This window comes from Capricornis sumatraensis, chromosome 2, assembly GCF_032405125.1.
Source record: "Capricornis sumatraensis isolate serow.1 chromosome 2, serow.2, whole genome shotgun sequence".
Classification (NCBI taxonomy): Eukaryota; Metazoa; Chordata; class Mammalia; order Artiodactyla; family Bovidae; genus Capricornis; species Capricornis sumatraensis.
The window spans coordinates 74,126,446-74,144,665 of record NC_091070.1 but is presented as its reverse complement, the minus strand read 5'-3'; the positions used below and the strand labels follow the sequence as shown (position 1 = coordinate 74,144,665).

The window sequence follows — 18,220 nt, the reverse complement described above, 5'->3', positions numbered from 1 at the left end:
GATGGCTGGATGGCATTGACAAAACTCAATGCACATGAGTGGGTAAACTCCGGGAGTTGGTGATGGACAGGGAGGCCTGGCGTGTTGCGATTCATGGGGTCGCAAAGAGTCGGACACGACTGACTGACTAAACTGAACTGAAACATACAAACGGGTGCCTTTTCATCTTGCACGTTTTGCGGAATCTCTACGGGCTTTTTTTTTTTGGGGGGGGGGGCAAGATTTATTGTGAACAGAGGGGAAGGGCTCAGTCCTTCTTGGCTGCCGCTTTCCTCATGGCGGCCAAGACGTTGCTCAGCTCCTCTCTCTTCCTCTTCGCGCGGATGTGTGTCCCCACCCTTTTCTTGATGAACTTGAGGGCCCGCTTGTCCTTGGAGACCTTGAGCAGCTCCATGGCTCGTCGCTTGTAAGGGGGGAAGCCACACACCTCCCGGATCATGTCCCGCACGAACTTGGTGTGTTTGGTGAGACGCCCGCGGCGGCGGCTGTGCCTCGGCTTGCCCACGTTCTTGGTCACCTTGTGACCCTTGTTGAGGCCCACGGCCATGGGGTAGCGCAGAGCCATGGCTGCTCTTCTACAATGGCTGCCGCGGCGGAAAGTCTACGGGCTTTTTAAACGCTCTGTTCTGGACTTGTTTCTATCTAAATCAGAGTCTCATTTGCAGACACTATTTAAGATCCTCATCTCTCTGTCTGAATTTTTTTTTCAGGTGGCGCTAGTGATTAAAAAAAAAAACTCGCCTGCCAATGCATGGGGCATAAGAGATGAGGGTCGATCCCTGCGTTGGGAAGATCCCCAGAAGGAGGGCATGGCAACCACTCCCCCTCTTTCCTGGAGAATTCCATGGACAGAGGAGCTTGGCGGGCTACAGTCCATAGGGTCTCAAATAGTCGGATACGACTGAATGGACTTAACAGGCAACACACACTTAAGATCCTCGTCCCTCTCAGTGGGGACCACAACATCTCACACTTCACTTTCGCTTTGTGGGCAGCTGCGTTTAGTGGCGCACCTCACAGCGCCCTCCATCCTCTAGCGCGCGGACGTCGCCGCAACACTCGCATCTCGCTGGTGGACTGGCCCAGACTCCTGCGCTGCGGTTTGAGCCCACAGCGGGCGCCCGAGCCCGGCGCGCAGAGATGACGACATCAGCTCGCGGCTGCGGCGACTGCGAGAGACGGGGAGGGTTTCCGGGGCTACCGGCCTGACCGCCGAGAGCTGCTGTCATGGCGGCCACGCTATGGGCCTTCTTTTCCGTCCTCCTGCTGCTACTATCAAGGGATGCCCAGAGCTCGGACGTGTCTGGGTCTACCTCTGACGGGTCAGGAGGGAGTGGGGTCGGCATTGGAGATCGCTTCAAGATTGAGGGGCGTGCGGTTGTTCCTGGAGTGAAACCCCAGGACTGGATCTCGGCGGCCCGAGTGCTGGTAGACGGAGAAGAGCACGTCGGCTTTCTGAAGTGAGCATCCTGAGGGCAGCGCGAAAGCAACTGGGATGGAAGCTGGAAGGGGATTTGGGGACGCTAGGTGTCAAAACCGGACGACGTCGCTGTCCGAGGGTGAAAGGGCGAGCACCGTTAGCGGTCTGTGCCGGGGGTACCTTGTCAGGCAGTCTGACGTTTTCCCCTTCCCGATCCTGTACCACAGAAATGAGGATGGCAGGTGCTCGTCCCAGGGCCAGAGCGGTGGAGTCAGTTATCTTCAACTCCCTTTTAGCCCTGGATGGGGACGACCACTTCTGGGCCCTGGGGACAGGTGGACCCCTTTATTTGTCTTTTGATGAATCTTTCCTTTGCATCTCATCTCGTTTCCCCGGAATTTGGCCTCTTTTTGCACTTCATTTCAGTCTTTTGGTAGCTTCATGTTGTGTAGAACGATGCTAAGCAAGTGGGAATTCTCAAAGCCCACAGGGCTTCTAGTGATGACACAGACTGGAGGCTAATGTTGCTACTTCTAAAATTAATGGGCCCTGAAGTCCCTAATCAAAGCACCTTTTTTGCCTGGAAGTGGGATTGTTGTTCTTTTTTACACTTGACGTTATCGAGGGATTTGCAACATCACTGTTGTCATTTATGTAAGACTCTACAGTGTTTATGCTCTTCTGTCCTGTCTGGCAATGAGTAGAAGTAGGATTTGAGCCTATATTTAAAAGGCGTGGTGAATTTATTAGCACTGTAGTTCTGTTCAGCATGCTTTTCAGATGACTAGGCATAAGTGTAATACGATATTTTAAATCTTTTCAATTGCTGCTTGGAAAGTGAAACTTTGAACTGAAAGTATTTGGTAAAGGAAGTGTTCCTCTGATGGGTTTGTATACTAACAAGTGGTATCTGAAAACAAGACAATTTAATTCTAAATCTGTTTTGTAAACATTCAGAGTCTCTGGGTGTCTTTGAATGAGAATTTCAAACTCAGATTAATAAATAATGAAGAGAAGCTTACTATCATTTTTAAAGTGCTGTTTATCATTAAAAATCTGGCATTAGGCCATTCTTGAAGTTTTACCCGAATAAATGATCTTTTAATAATAAAACTCTCATTAAGCTGTAGAAAATTAGCCATGATTAACCATTTGATCTCTCTTCTGCCATATACAGTTTTTAAAATAAGCATTATTTTTATTGAAAATAATTTGTGCTTTGTTTATTGAAGAAAATATAAACAGAATAGAGATAGCAAGCGTTAACATTTTATTGTATCTTTTTGGAATTATATGACATTTTTAGTACTAATATACAATATACAGTGCTTTATGACTTGATTTTTTTCATTTGCTATTTTGTGAGCAGCTTCTGGTGCCCTTTCGTGTTCTTTCATTTATATGTAGAAAGGCTGAGAATTAATATGAGGGGCTTATTGTGATAACCATTTTGGAAGAGGGATAGGTAATTTGTCCTGTACCTGTTATACATAACTAGCATGCAATTTTGACTGTGTTTATGCTTGTTGGAGGTGACTTGAGACTTTACTAAATGAAGATTAGGGGAGTTTCAACTGAAGACTGCACATGCCACTTCTTGCTCTCATCACTGTGTATGTGAACTTAATTTATCTTGTCCTCTGTTTGGGGGCATTTAGATAGTTTTCAGCTTTTTGAAATTATGTGCTATGCTTTATGTAAGATTATATACTTAACTTTTTTGAACTGTTTATTATGGAAAACTTCAGACATATGCTAAAGTAGAATAACTTAGAAACACATCACAGTTTACTGTTTGATTTCATATCTGCTATCTGCCCCTCTTTACTTTCTTTCTGGAATATTTTAATGTGATCTTAGACATAATATAATTTCACTTGTAAAAACACTGTGAGGTATCTCTGAAAGATAAGGGTTTAAAAAAACCCACAGTACCGTTATTTGTTTCACAAAATAAATAATAATAATGTAATTTAGTACCCAGTCCATTTTTATGTTTCCCCACTTACTTCAGAACTACTTTAATGTGCTTGTTCTTTCAAATCAAGAATCCAGCAAGGTCTGTGTATTGCAGAGTACATTTTAAAAACCAGGTTTTAAGTTTTCATTGTAAAATGTGTATGTTATCTTTTAAAGTAAACTGTTTACTCTAGGATGAAAAATATATTTGCTTTTAGTTTATGCCATTAGTTCTGCTATTATTTGTGTTGCACAGGAATTAATTGAATTCTCTTTTTTTTCTGGACCTAGAAAAAAGTTTGAAATTCATTCAGTTAGGGTCCCGTCAAGAAACTGAATAATTAGAGTAATTCAAGGAAAGTTTAATGAAAGGATTAACCAGGGTAGTCATGGTGTAAGGAAACAATCAGATTAAGCAGTACTCCAAAGTTCACAACTTCAAGGCTATTGTCACCTCTAAGCCTGAATGGAGGCTAGGAAATAAAGGTTATTGGAATCTAGAAAAGAGGAAAGAACGGCCTAGAGAGGAGCAGGGTCCCTTGCCAAAGCCAGTTAGGGGGCCTTGCATGGAAAGAGCTGGGAGGAAAGTATACTAAGCTCGTTTTCTTCCCTTTCCTGCTGTTGGGAGAGGAGAAGGGTGGAGAATGATCTGAGGGAAAATAGAAGACATCCAGTCCAGAATAAGTTAGCTTGATGTTTATATTTTAACTCTGTTTCAGCTTAGTGTGTACTTTGAAATAGTATGGAACTCTTACTTTTAGTAAACATGGTTGATGTGACAGAATCATTGCTTTAACTGAAAGAGCCTAATGATTTAAGAAACATTATTTTAACATTATTATGAGACTGGCAATTCTTTGATAAAGTCAGTCCTTTTAGAATCTTTGTTCTCCTGAATCATAAACTTTTTTTCCCATCAGAATGGCAGTTTCTCATTAGCAAAACAAATTAATTTTGGTCTGTGAACCTGAAATGACTAGTTCTGGATGGGGTAGTTTTCTTAGTCTAGAAGGTTTAGAGGAAATCAGTAAGGCAAAAGTGGATGGTTTTAACTTCCATTAGTTAGTTAAGTCGCTCAGTCGTGTCCGACTCTTTGTGACCCCGTGGACTGTAGCCCACCAGGCTCTTCCTTCCATGGGATTCTCCAGGCAAGAATACTAGAGTGTGTTGCTATTTCCTTCTCCAGGGGATCTTCTGACCCAGGGATCAAACCCAGGTCTCCCATATTAGAGGCAGACGCTTTAACCTCTGAGCCACCAGGGAAGCTTTAACTCCCATAAACATTTTAAACTTATACATAACCCAAAAGAAGTAACCAAAATAGATGGGAACTATTTGTAACAAGTGAAACAAGCAGTATTTAATTACATTTTTTTTTGTAAAAAAGAAAAAAGAAAATACAAATTAGAACTAGGGAAAAAAGCCATTTTTAATTAAGAAATTGTTGGAGGGGTTTGGCAGAATTGGAACCCCAATATTGTAGGAGTAACATATTCATTCCCTTTAATGAAGACATGACTTTAGAGTTGGACCTGTACCCCTGTCACCTCTCATCTCTATCCTGCAGAAGGAATAGAAGTGCTTTCTGTGTCAGGGCTCTCTGTGGAATGGTCTGGGGCATTTTCATACCCATGCAGTGTAATTATGGAAGCTGAAATGTGGAACAACTCTCACCAGTTTGGGTTTGTTTTGTTTTGCTAAATACTGTGTCATTTTGGGGGGTATTGGTTTGGGAGTTAACTGATGATTTAAAGCAAAGGAATAAACTGTTGATCATAAATGACTAAATAATGATAATTTCATTTTTCCAGGACGGATGGGAGTTTTGTGGTTCATGATATACCTTCTGGATCTTATGTAGTGGAAGTTATTTCTCCAGCTTACAGGTTTGATCCTGTCCGAGTGGATATCACTTCAAAAGGCAAAATGAGGTAAGGACAGCTGATTTTATTTTTACCAAAGGCTAGGCTCCTGAATACCTCATTATATATTCCTATCAGAGTTTATAGTTAAGGTTGAAAGGTTTCTTGTTTAAACTGCAGATATTCCTTAAAACATTTAAAGCATCCTTATATTGCCCACTCCAGTACTCTTGTCTGGAAAATCCCATAGACTGAGGAGCCTGGTAGGCTACAGTCAATGGGATCGCAGAGTCGGACACGACTGAGTGACTTCACTTTCACTTTATATTGTTCTAATTTGAGCATTGATAATATTGTACAGTTGAACTGTCTCCTGCTCTGGCTTAATATTTATTTGAAAACTCCTGATATGACTATATAGAGAAGAGGTAAGATTACTTACTGTAGGAGCAAAAGCACTATGAAAGTTTTAATTGAAATGCAGTTATTAAAGTTGGAAATAATTTAACTTTTCTAAGTTGAAAATACTTATCATTTGTTTTTCATTGGGATATTTTGATAATTTCATGGAGTTTATTTCAAAATGAGGATCATAATGAGAAAAAGTACAGTATTAGAGGCTGGAGGACAGGAAAAAGTTTTAGAATTTCCAAGTAGATGAACGGGCTTCCCTGGTGGCTCAGATGGTAAAGCATCTGTCTGCAATGCGGGAGACCTGGGTTCGATCCCTGGGTCAGGAAGACCCCCTGGAGAAGGAAATGGCAATCCACTCCAGCACTCTTGCCTGGAAAATCCCATGGACGGAGGAGCCTGATAGGCTACAGTCCATGGGGTCACAAAGAGTCGGACATGACTGAACGACTTCGCTTTCACAAGTAGATGAACACATGCTTTGAAGTCGAGTGAAAACTTTGGACTAATTCAGGCTCTAATTCTGGAATACCACAGACCCCTTCCAACTTAGAATCAGTTGTGTAGGTGTCCACAGTGTTCAGATTCAGCCTTCTGCTGCTACAAGCCCAGTTGATTGTTATTAGTCTCGGGCCAATAGCGCTGTCTTTGGTGTAATCTGACCAGGAGGTATAGGAAGCCGTTTTCTTGCTTGCTTGTTTGCTTTATTGAGCTGTAATTGACAAGTACCAAACAATTTAAAATGGTAATATCTCTTCTTTGTTTGGGCTATCCCAAAATTACTTCGTGTTGCTGTAATAAATCTTTCCAGGTAGCTCAGTGGTAAAGAATCTGCCTGCCGGTGCAGGAGACTCAGGAGTCTCGGCTTCAGTCCCCGAGTTGGGAAGATTCCCTGGAGAGGAAATGGCGACTCACTCCAGTATTCTTACCCTGGAAAATCCTATGGACAGAGGAGCCTAACGGGTTGCAGTCCACAGGGTTGCAAAGAGTCAGACACAACTGAGCAACTAAGCATGCATACAGTAATTAAGAAGAGGTCACGCAAAGGCAAAAATAATTTGGGGGTTAGAGGAACGGTATTTTATTACCGACCTTTTCTTCACATGCCTAGCATATTGAGGTTGATTTGTGGAGACCTCAGATTGAGTTGATGTAAGAGAGGTGTTTGGTTTGTACCATAATATTTATATTTGAATTAACGTTTACTCCTAAAATGCTTTCCTTCTTCCTTTACTTTTTTTTGATTATTGAACATTTTTAAAGTATAATATGTAAATATGCTGTAATTAAAATAGTCATATGTTGAGCTTGATATCCTACATCCTTTATATCAGCTGTATATTAGTTCATTGATGTCAGCTCCCGATAATGGATAGGGAGAGTTTTCTTTTTCCTCTTTTAGCATGTGTAGTGAGCACAGTTATTCTGTCTAATTTAAATTCTTAGTGTTATTATGAAACCAATAATGCTATGCTATTGGTATGCTATGCTATGAAACGTGATGCTATGAAAAATAATTATTTAGAAACAAATTACTTTCTCATATACTTTTGAAGTTAAGTTGTTGTCTTAGAATATTCTACTTTGTCCAGATTCTAATATTACTTGCTATTGGCTACTCAGAGCAAGGGTAAAACTTGAGTAATATCCTGCAAATATGTTTATAAATATTTTGGGGGTAATAAATGGATTGTTTCAAAGTAACTGAATCTCATTAGCTATTGACTTTCTCATGTCCTTTTAGAGGCATAAAATTTTAAAAATATATATTTATATATAAAACTAGTATGTTATCCTAAACTGTAAAGAACATATCATGACTTCTTATATATTTTAGGATTCCAAGTGTGGACATGGAAGGGGGCTTGTAAATTTACCATATGCACTAAATATATAAGTTTGAGAGTCTTTTAAAAATACTGGGAACTCCCTGGGGTTCAGTAGTGGGGACTTTGCACTTTCATTGCAGTGAGCCTGGGTTCAACCCCTTGTTGGAGAATTAAACTACAAGCCGAGTGGCCAGACCAGACAAACAAAAAGCTGAATACTGGAGGGAATGAGAGTTGTTAAAATGGGACATTTGTTGATTAAAAACTGTAATTTATTTTTATTTATCCTTTTTGCTTTGAATTTTGAATAAAGCTGTTATGTCAGTTGCTGACTCTTTGCAGCCCCATGGAATGTGGCGCGGCGCATTTCCCTGTCCTTCACTATCTCCTGGAGTTTGCTCAAATTGATGTCCATTGAGTCAATGATGCCATCCAACTGTCTCATCCTCTGTTGCTCCCAACTCTTGCCTTCAGTTTTTGCCTTCAGTTTTTCCCAGCATCAGGGTCTTTCCTAATGAGTCAGTTTTTCATATCAGATGGCCTAAGTATTGCAGCTTCAGCACCAGTCCTTGCAATGAATATTCAGTGTTGATTTCCTTTAGGGTTGAATGATTTGATCTCCTTGCTGTCCAAGGAGTCTTCTCCAGCACCACAGTTCGAAAGCATCAATTCTTAGGAGTTCAGCCTTCCTTATGGTCCAGCTCTCACATCCATTTATGACTACTGCAAAAACCATAGCTTTGTCTATAAAGACCTTTGTCGGCAAAATGATGTCTCTGCTTTTTAATACGCTGTGTAGATTTGTAATAGCTTTTTTCCAAGGAGCAAGCATCTTTTCATTTTGTGGCTACAGTCACCATCCTCAGTGATTCTGGAGCCCAAGAAAATAAAATCTGCCACTGTTTCCATTTTTTCTCCATCTGTTTGCCATTAAGTGATGAGACCGAATGCCATGATCTTAGTTTTTTGAATGTTGAGTTTTAAGCCAGCGTTTTCACTCTCCTCTTTCACTCTTATCAAGAGGCTCCATTAGAGTGGTATCGTCTGCATATCTGAGGTTGTTGATATTTCCCCGGGCAATCTTGATTCCTGCTTGTGCTTCATCCAGCCCATCATTTTGCATGATATTCTCTGCATATAAATTCAATAAGTAGGGTGACATGCAGCCTTGATGTGTTCTTTTCCCAATTTGGAACCAGTCCCTTGTTCCATGTCCAGTTCTAACTGTTGCTCCTTGACCTGCATAGTTTTCTCAGGAGGCAGGTCAGGTGATGTGGTATTCCCATCTGTTTGAGAAGATTCCACAGTTTGTTCTGATCCACACAGGCTTTTGTGTAGTCAGTGATGCAGAAGAATATGTTTTTCTGGAACTCTCTTTGCTTTCTCTATGATCGAATGGTTGTTGGCAGTTTGATCTCTGGTTCCTCTGCCTTTTCTAAATCCAGCTTGTACACCTGGAAGTTCTCGGTTCAGGTGCTATTGAAGCCTAGCTTGAAGGTTTTGAGCCTTACTAGCGTGTGAAATCGGAGAAGGCAATGGCAACCCACTCCAGTGTTCTTGCCTGGAGAATTCCAGGGATGGGGGAGCCCGATGGGCTGCCGCCGTCTATGGGGTCGCACAGAGCCGGATATGACTGACGTGACTTAGCAGCAGCAGCAGCGTGTGAAATCGGAGAAGGCAATGGCAACCCACTCCAGTGTTCTTGCCTGGAGAATCCCAGGGATGGGGGAGCCTGGTGGGCTGCCATCTATGGGGTCACACAGAGTCGGACACTACTGAAGCAACTTAGCAGCAGCAGCAGCAGCAGCAGCAGCGTGTGAAATCGGAGAAGGCAATGGCAACCCACTCCAGTGTTCTTGCCTGGAGAATCCCAGGGATGGGGGAGCCTGGTGGGCTGCCATCTATGGGGTCACACAGAGTTGGACACTACTGAAGCAACTTAGCAGCAGCAGCAGCAGCAGCAGCGTGTGAAATGAGTACAGTTGTATGGTAGTTTGAACATTATTTGGCATTGCCTTTCTTTGGGATTGGAATGAAAACTGACCTTTTCCAGTCCTGTGACCACCACTGAGTTTTCCAAATTTGCTGGCATATTGAGTGCAGCACTTTCACAGCATCATCTTTTAGGATTTGAAATAGCTCAACTGGGATTCTATCACCTCCACTAGCTTAGTTTGTAGCGATGCTTCCTAAGGCCCACTTGACTTTGCACTGCAGGATGTCTGGCTCTAGGTGCGTGACCACACCGTCATGGTCCACCATGGTTATCTGGGTTATGTAAGACCTTTTTTTGTATAGTTCTGTGTATTCTTGCCACCTCTTCTTAATATCTTCTGCTTCTGTTAGGTCCTTGCTGTTTCTGTCCTTTATTGTGCCCATCTTTGCATGAAATGTTCCCTTAGGTATCTCCAGTTTTCTTGGAGAGTCTTTCCCATTGTATTGTTTTTCTCTATTTCCTCGCATTGTTCTCTTAAGAAGACTTTCTTATCTCGCCTTGCTATTCTCTGAAACTCTGCATTCAATTGGGTGTATTTTTTCCTCTTTTGAATAAAGTAGTCTTGCTTGTTAGACATACTTTCCTAAAATACAAAGCTTTATTCGCCTTTTCACCTTGGATAAAGAGTACTACCTGCTTTAACTTTTAAGGACTGGTTGCAGCAGTGGGATTCATATTCGCAGATTTATTCCTGATGATTAGATACTTGAAGCATAGCTTAAAAAAAAGGCCCTTATCAGTTTAATAATTGGGGGGTGGGCGATAGAATAGAGAACAAAGAAGGACTTATATAAGATACTGATATTCTTGACCAGTGTTTTGTAAGTGTGTATGATAAATTAGTTTCAGATAAATGGAACTTCCATTTCTGACATTTTGGCCAAATGAAAAATTTTAGAAATGCTGGATAAAACATGATAAAAATTTCATTTTAAATGTATAACTCCCCCAAAAGTAAGGGAACTACCCAGAGAATAAACTGCTTTCCCACCTGGGGGATTTGTTATACTCTCATGGAAAGGCTTAGATTTTATTATGAGTGCGTGGATGGAAGGCAGGTTTTGGGCATGCTAGGAGTCAGTCAGATTAGAGACTTGGTTCCCGCCTCGACCCTTGGCCTGAAATCCAAGAGATCAGATTCCCAACCTGGCCCTGGCTATTGGAGGAAAAAATCTATCCTGAAAATTGATAGTCATACCCTCATTGAAATTTGGGGTATGCACTTATTACTTCGTGCATGAACCAAAAAATTCCAGTCTGAAAAATTAATAAGATGGTCCCTGGTCATAATCCTGGACTCCTGGCACAGACAAGTGCATAACCTCTCTTGAGGCAGATACTCTCTGTCCACACCCACACATAAGTAAAGTCTATTTAACTTATAAAAAATACCCAAGAAAATGTCCATGGAGTTAGAAGATGAATCAGACCTCTGATAACTCTAATTTTGTTTATTTGTTTATTTATTTTTGGCTGTGCTGGCTTTGCTCTAGTTGCAGCAAACGGGCTACTCTCCAGCTGTGGTGTGAGGGCTTCTCGCTGCAGCGGATTCTCCTATCGGGGAGCACCAGCTCTAGGGCTCAAGGGCTTCCTCAGCTGCGCCTCCTGGGCTCTAGAGCACAAGCTCAGTGGCTGTGGCACTCGGGCCTAGTTGCTGTATGGCACGTGGGATCTTCCCAGATCAGGGACGGTACTCATGTCTCCTGTATTGGCAGGTGGAGTCTTCACACTGAGCCACCAGGGAAGCCCTGAGAACTCTGGACAGTGTAACTATCGGATATAGACGATACAGAATGGCTTAAAGCAGATTTAAAATGCTTTAAACAGAAACGCTTATTGCCATAATACCAAAATAGACCATACATAATACCAAATAGACCATATGAAAAAAAAAAAAACAACTTTTGCAATCAGTGTATGCTTTGGAATATAAAACTCAATGGATGTGCTGAGCAACTGAACAGAAGTTTGATAAGTTGGAGGACAGATCAGAAAAATTAGCCAGAAATCAATGCAGATGAAGGAAAGGACTCTGAATGTGAGAGTTTAACAAGATGTGGAGTAAAGAATGAAAAAGGGCTACCCTGATGGCTCGGTGGTAAAGAATCTGCCTGCCAACGCAGGAGACATGGGTTTGATCCCTCATCCAAGAAAATCCCACATGCCATGGAGCGACTAAGCTCTTGCGCCGCAGTTACTGAGCCTGTGCTCTAGAGCCCAGGAGCTGCAATTAATGAAGCCCTCCAGCCTTGGAGCCGGTGCTCCGCAACGAGAGAAGCCACTGTAACGAGAAGCCTGCTCAGCAGTGAAGACCCCGCACAGGCTCCCCGCCCCCTCCGCCCCCGCCATAGAAGAATGAAATGGTCTAACACTTGTCTAATAGAAGCTCCAAAAGGAAACGATAAGAGGAAATGGGGGAAGCAATTTTTAGAAAGTACACTGAAATATGTGTGGACATGGGTGATTAAAATTCATAGCATGTCTGGTAAAAATGTAATGTTACCACCTATGGTACTGTTGCAGGACTTTCTTGAATCATGTTTTTCCTGCAAAATACCCTTGGCAATTAAGTATACCCCAGAAGGCACTGGCACCCCACTCCAGTACTCTTGCCTGGAAAATCCCATGGATGGAGGAGCCTGGTAGGCTGCAGTCCATGGGGTCGCTAAGAGTCGGACATGACTGAGCGACTTCACTTTCACTTTTCACTTTCTTGCATTGGAGAAGGAAATGGCAACCCACTCCAGTGTTCTTGCCTGGGGAATCCCAGGGATGGGGGAGCCTGGTGGGCTGCCGTCTATGGGGTCGCACAGAGTCGGACACGACTGAAGCGACTTAGCAGCAGCAGCAGAAGCAGCATAATGCATATCTCAGACAATCAAAAAATTCTAACAATTTTATATATTTATAGCAAAATAAGTTTATTATTAAATAAAATCAAAGAGCTTTAGAGCTGGAAGAATTCCAGAAGAACTTCTGGTATAACCAGAAACATTAAGAACTTAAAACTTGTAAGCCTAGGTATTAACAGATATATAACTAGAAACTAGGTCTCTTGATTCCAAATCTAGTGTCTTCTCTACATTTTGCTAAGTATTTTAGACATATAGATGAAGCTACTTTGATCAGATTTTCAAGATCAAAAATTTAAAGGCCAAAGCATTCTGGAAAAAGCTAAAGGTAATTAAGGCATTGCTAATATATTATAAGCAGTTCTTTTAACTAGTAATGCTTGTAATAGGATTACTGATGCTTTTTTCATGTTGCTTTATCAGAGCGAGATACGTGAATTACATCAAAACATCAGAAGTGGTCAGACTGCCCTATCCTCTCCAAATGAAATCTTCAGGCCCACCTTCTTACTTTATTAAAAGGGAGTCTTGGGGCTGGACAGACTTTCTGATGAACCCAATGGTATGTATCAGGCTATAATAAAGCACCTTTAGTAATCTCTAATTTGCTTATAGTCAGTTGAAAAACTAACCCTGTGATAGGAAAGCTGGGATCAAATTGTTGGATGAAAGGATTATTGTGACTAGTTTATGAATTTCAAGAAAATAATAGCTTTGGGAATACATAATGAAAAAAATAGTATCAAGAATGGCATGGTAGATTTGACATAGAAATGTGCAGCAGAAATCAGATAAATAGTTATGTTTAAAATTCACATAGAATGAGTATGTGGTAAGTCTCCATGGGGTTGCAAAGTGTCAGATCTGAGTGAGCAAACACACACACAGTCATGTGATAAGTCACACGTGTAATAAGTCATGTGATAAGTCACGTGTGGTAAGTCACACATGGAGTTAGCTCTCCTTCCTACTACCTGCGTATTAGACCATTGATGAATGTGCCATCACTTAATAAATTGCCCTCTTGATGGGACACATACTTTTCTTTCTCTCTCTTTCTTTTGAATATGGAATGAACAGAAAAGTTATTCTGTGGTATTCTAAGTACTTGGTATTTTCCTGAAATGATATTATGGTATCCACTAATATAAAATTTTAATAGCATAATTCTTCAGAAAAAAGTTAACTTTTTTTTCCTTTGCTGTTTTTTGAAACTTGAATTATTACCTGAGAATTATGTAAGTGTTAATCATATTTCTTGATGGTAGCTATTTAGATCACAAGTAGGGATGTTTCAGGCTGTACATCCTTTGAGAGGAATAAATCAGTACCTGGAATCTGCAGTTAGGCCTGAAGAAGCAGGAGGGTAGAGTGGATGGACGAAATCAATAGTGAGACTCCAAAGCTAATTGAGAAATATATTTCATGTTCTCATTTCTGAAATTTCCATGGGGACGTATGCAGTGCGAGAAGATCATAGGTCATTTTTTAAAACTTGTCTGCTATAGTAGTTGCCTAGTAGTATATTGTACGTTAGAAGGGGGATATTTTGTTTTCTCCAAAAGCCGCAAGTCGTCTGGAAAAAGCTCAGCTGGTCATCACAATCACCAATCTCAGTGGCAGACTGCAGTTTGAAGAAAATGAACAAATAGTTCTGTTTGCAAACTGTTTGTGTTAAATAAAACTCTGAACTCTGCAAAATGATAGGTAGCACAGATATGAAGTGAGGTGTCTGTATAAAGTCCACACAAACTTATAGATAAAGCTCTTATATTACAACAGTGGACCTTGCTGTCAGCAGGGCTCATTCAATAGAATTGAAGTGGTGACTGCTAGTTTTATTCTATTTACAGTATTTAATTCCATCATTGGTTGTTAAGTTCAGATTTTGTACCTCAGTTAAGTGGGAAAAACATTTTCTGAATTTTTTTTCTTTCACAGGTTATGATGATGGTTCTTCCATTATTGATATTTGTGCTTCTGCCTAAAGTGGTCAACACAAGTGATCCTGACATGAGGCGGGTAAGATGATTGAACCATGTTCTGATGCTTGGTCATCCATTGTGGCTGAATGGCTTGCATTTGTCCAGCTTTATCCTAATTCCCAAGCCAAATTCATCTACAGGTTGTGTTGTTACAGTATTATATGTTTCTGGTATTTAATTGTTTCCATTGGACCAGATAAATTCAGTTGGATCTGTCTGATAAAAGCCTGGATCTCTTCATATAGTTAAGACATTGTATTTAGTACTTGCTTCTTTGTGCCTCACTTGTTAAATAGTTGAAATGCATAATGATTCTGGTATACCTAATCTAAATATTTCACTAAATGGTAGCTTCTTATAATCTACCTTTATTTTATAAAGTTCTTCAGAGTATATACCTTTAGCTTATATGTTCAGATACACAAAAGAAATTTGGATAAACCACAGGAGAAAAATAGAATAGTGGTTTTCAAACTCTACCACAAGATCATACTGTTTGGTGAGGGGGCTAGGAGTTGCCAAGGAAGATGCTTCAAATTTAGTGCCACCATCTCGTCTCTTTAAAATATTGGCTTCTGTATAAAATCTTCAGAATTGAAAACAAAAATTATCTATTCTTCACCCCAAACCATCAACATACATCTCCTGAATTCCAAGTTTTTCTGTTGTATTTAATATATTGGTGTATTTACACCTATTGATTACTGAATAAATATTTATTATCAGTTTTTAGGCTCTGGATACAGGGGATACAAAGATGGGTTATATGTCATCTCTGTTGTCAACAAGCTCAGTTAAATATAGGAAATAGAATGGATTTATAAAGCACTCTTCTTTCCAGCAGAGGATTGTACGTGTGTTTTAAATGGAAAAAATAAGCTATCCATAAATAAAAATGTCTGCTGAGGTACTAGCTGATTAAGTTCTGTAAAGGCATATATCGCATGCTGGAATGGCAAAAAAAAACTTCATGAGGGAAGAACGCTTTATGATGTTTCAAAATGTTTTATTGCTAAGTTTTGGCATCTTTGCCTCAGTGTTGGTCGGAAAGTGTACCTCCTGTATCCTTGTATCTGTTAAGGCAGTTAACTCTCTGTGGTATCAACAGAAGGAAGCATTAGAAGTCACACTGGGTTAAAAATTCATTTCTTGCAAAATGCTTTTCATATAGTATGCAGTATAAAAAGTTGTTCATTCAAGAGCTTCAGAATTGAACAGATTCAAAAATAGAGTTGGTATATTTTTGCAGAGATTCAAAACCTGTTACCATATACATTTAATTCTTGATTACTGGGGATGTTAATATATCTCATATATATTTGTAATGTTTCTTTTCCTGGCCTTATTTAAAGCATTTTCTCCTTGAAAACTCATCTATAAATTCTACCTTTGGGGAGAAAGCGCTAGCTAATAATTGAATTAAAAACTCAATTTTAAATGATAGATAATGGGGTATTTCTTTTTTTTTTTCTTTTCATGTCTGAACCAATACAATTATGAGTTCACTTTTGTAATGTCACATGAAATTCAAATGAAGCAGACATTAATATTGCCAAAGTGGAACAGTACTTTAGAGATTGTTGGCCCAGTAACCGGTAGGATAGAAACCTCAGGATAAAAGTACTATTTCCTTAGGTCCTGCCAGTGATGGTAACATTTTAACATTTGTGTTGCTTGCTTTAGATGCTGTAACTGAGGTCACTCAAGTCATACAGTGTTCATAGAGTTACTAAGGCCCTTAGGAATCAAGTCTTGGAAATACTATAGTTATCTTCAAACTTTTCTGATAGCTTGATACATAGTTAAAGATTTCTAGTTAAGTGCATCTAGAAGAAGCATGAGTTAAAAAATACTTGTTAAAACAAAGTATTTTAATCAGAAAACAAAATAAGGTGGCAGGAATATAATCACATTATGTCCATTATCAGAGAAAATCCCCTTTACAAAAAACATAAATGGAATCAAACCCCAGGCAACACTTTTGAGCATTTACTGAGGATCAGAATGCTGAGTGATCCAAGGGGAGCATGAAGCATGGTTTCGAAATGCTGTTGGGTGTGGCATTACGTCATTGCTCAGAACCAGTACCTCTTTCGTTTCTCTCCTCCTTTCTTAATGGAAGTGTTAGTTGCTGGATGACCTGAAGGATCCCTGTGCCTTTCATAGCGATGTGCTTTGTCTTCCCACAGGAGATGGAGCAGTCAATGAATATGCTGAATTCCAACCACGAACTGCCTGATGTTTCTGAGTTCATGACAAGACTCTTCTCTTCAAAATCATCTGGCAAATCTAGCAGTGGCAGCAGTAAAACAGGCAAAAGTGGGGCTGGCAAAAGGAGGTAGTCGGGCAGGCCAGAGATGGCATTTGCACAAACACAGTAACACTGGGTGGCATCCATGTCCTGAGGGAAAAGCGTGTGAAGCAACTACTGTAAACCTGAGTCATCCTTAAAGTCGGTCTCTTATAACTGTTATGTGTGATAACTCTTTAGCACATGTTTTGTATTTGGTACACAAGGACACCCAGCTTTCATCCTTTGTCTGTTTGAGGTCAATATTGATGTCACTGAATTAATTACAGTGTCCTATAGAAAATGACATTAATAAATTATATGAAGTATGATACATTATGTATATTAAAATAAGTCTTAATCCAGAGATAAAGTTATCTTGTCATTTTTTTTTCACTTTAATGTTTCCTTTATTCCTTACAATTTTCTTCTGTCTCTTCATTATCTGAACTTAACCTTTCCTGTTTAAAAAGAGTGCTTGGTGTTTTTAGAACAGCATGCACCATGGGTTTCTGTGTAGCTAGACCGTTTAAAATTCTTAGTCCTGCCCTGTAGTTTTAACATTCCCTGATATTTGAAGTAGAACCACATGTTCCTGATGTAGTTTTAACTTTCATTATTACAAGCTGGTTTCAGAGTGTGGATATATGAATTAGAGTGGATGTTATCAGTCTTTAAATTCTGGTTACCATCTGTGGTTTCATTTTACAATTATTGAACATCAGCTCTATACTGTGATTCAAGGTGAGATAGAGAGATGGATAATACCCAGTGCCTGTCTTCAGTAGAGCTTATTATGTATGGAATGCAACACAAATAATAGCAGAGAGTGAGTGGCCAGGGGAAAGAAGCGCAGGAGTAGGAGAGCCTTATAGAGTCTGAGGATGGAAAATCAACCTCACAGCTCCATGTTGTCATGTTGGTAGTACAGCAGAGGTCCTTACAAATCCTCTCATCTTCCCCGTTATTGATTCTCAGAGGTATTGGAATATAAATTACTACTTTGCAGTTAGGAGTATCTCAAAACCTTTTTATTTTGATAAGTTATGGCAACTTTTCTTTTGGATTGTTTTAATTTAAAGAACTCTGATGTCACAGTATTGCTTCTAGTAGGGCTCCTATCTTCTCCTGTTAAAGAACCCCCCTGTTGCTGTCTTAGGATTATTAAGTTTTTAAAAAAAGGATTGGTTCTAAACTCTTATTTTCCTTCTTATAATAGGTACCATTGTTCATTAAAAAATTTTTAATTTATTCATATATTTATTTTGACTGTGCTGGGTCTTTGTTGGCCATTGTTCATTTTGAAATGAGGTATTTGAGTTTTCTTTAAAAAAATAAGTTAAAAGTAATTAAAAAAAAAAATCTCCTGGCTTTCCGGGGGTTAGGACTCTCTATTTCCACTGCAGGGGGCAGAGGTTCAGTCCCTGGTTGGGGCTCTAAATCCTGCATGCCATGTGACTTGGCCAAAAAAAAAAAGTTCTGATTCAGGACATTTAAAAAACTGTATCTCTGATTATATAACATACACTGAAGTTACCAGACTAGTTAAGCTGTGAATGAATAAGGTGAATAAACTGGTTAATGGTAGAACTAGGTCTTTTAAAATAATTATTTAT

General features: G+C 40.0%; 1 protein-coding gene and 1 pseudogene across 1 annotated transcript; one reads left to right on the top strand and one right to left on the bottom strand.

Moving 5' to 3' along the window:
* Positions 1 to 226: 226 nt before the first annotated feature.
* Positions 227 to 588, bottom strand: LOC138074019 (large ribosomal subunit protein eL36 pseudogene; annotated as a pseudogene).
* A 609-nt stretch (positions 589 to 1,197) lies between these two features.
* On the top strand, positions 1,198 to 16,955 carry EMC7 (ER membrane protein complex subunit 7). Its single transcript, XM_068965547.1, has 5 exons — positions 1,198 to 1,460; positions 5,191 to 5,310; positions 12,753 to 12,891; positions 14,271 to 14,351; positions 16,504 to 16,955. The coding sequence occupies exons 1-5, from the start codon at positions 1,228 to 1,230 to the stop codon at positions 16,654 to 16,656; spliced, it is 726 nt and encodes a 241-aa protein (XP_068821648.1). The 5' UTR covers positions 1,198 to 1,227; the 3' UTR covers positions 16,657 to 16,955.
* Positions 16,956 to 18,220: the final 1,265 nt, after the last annotated feature.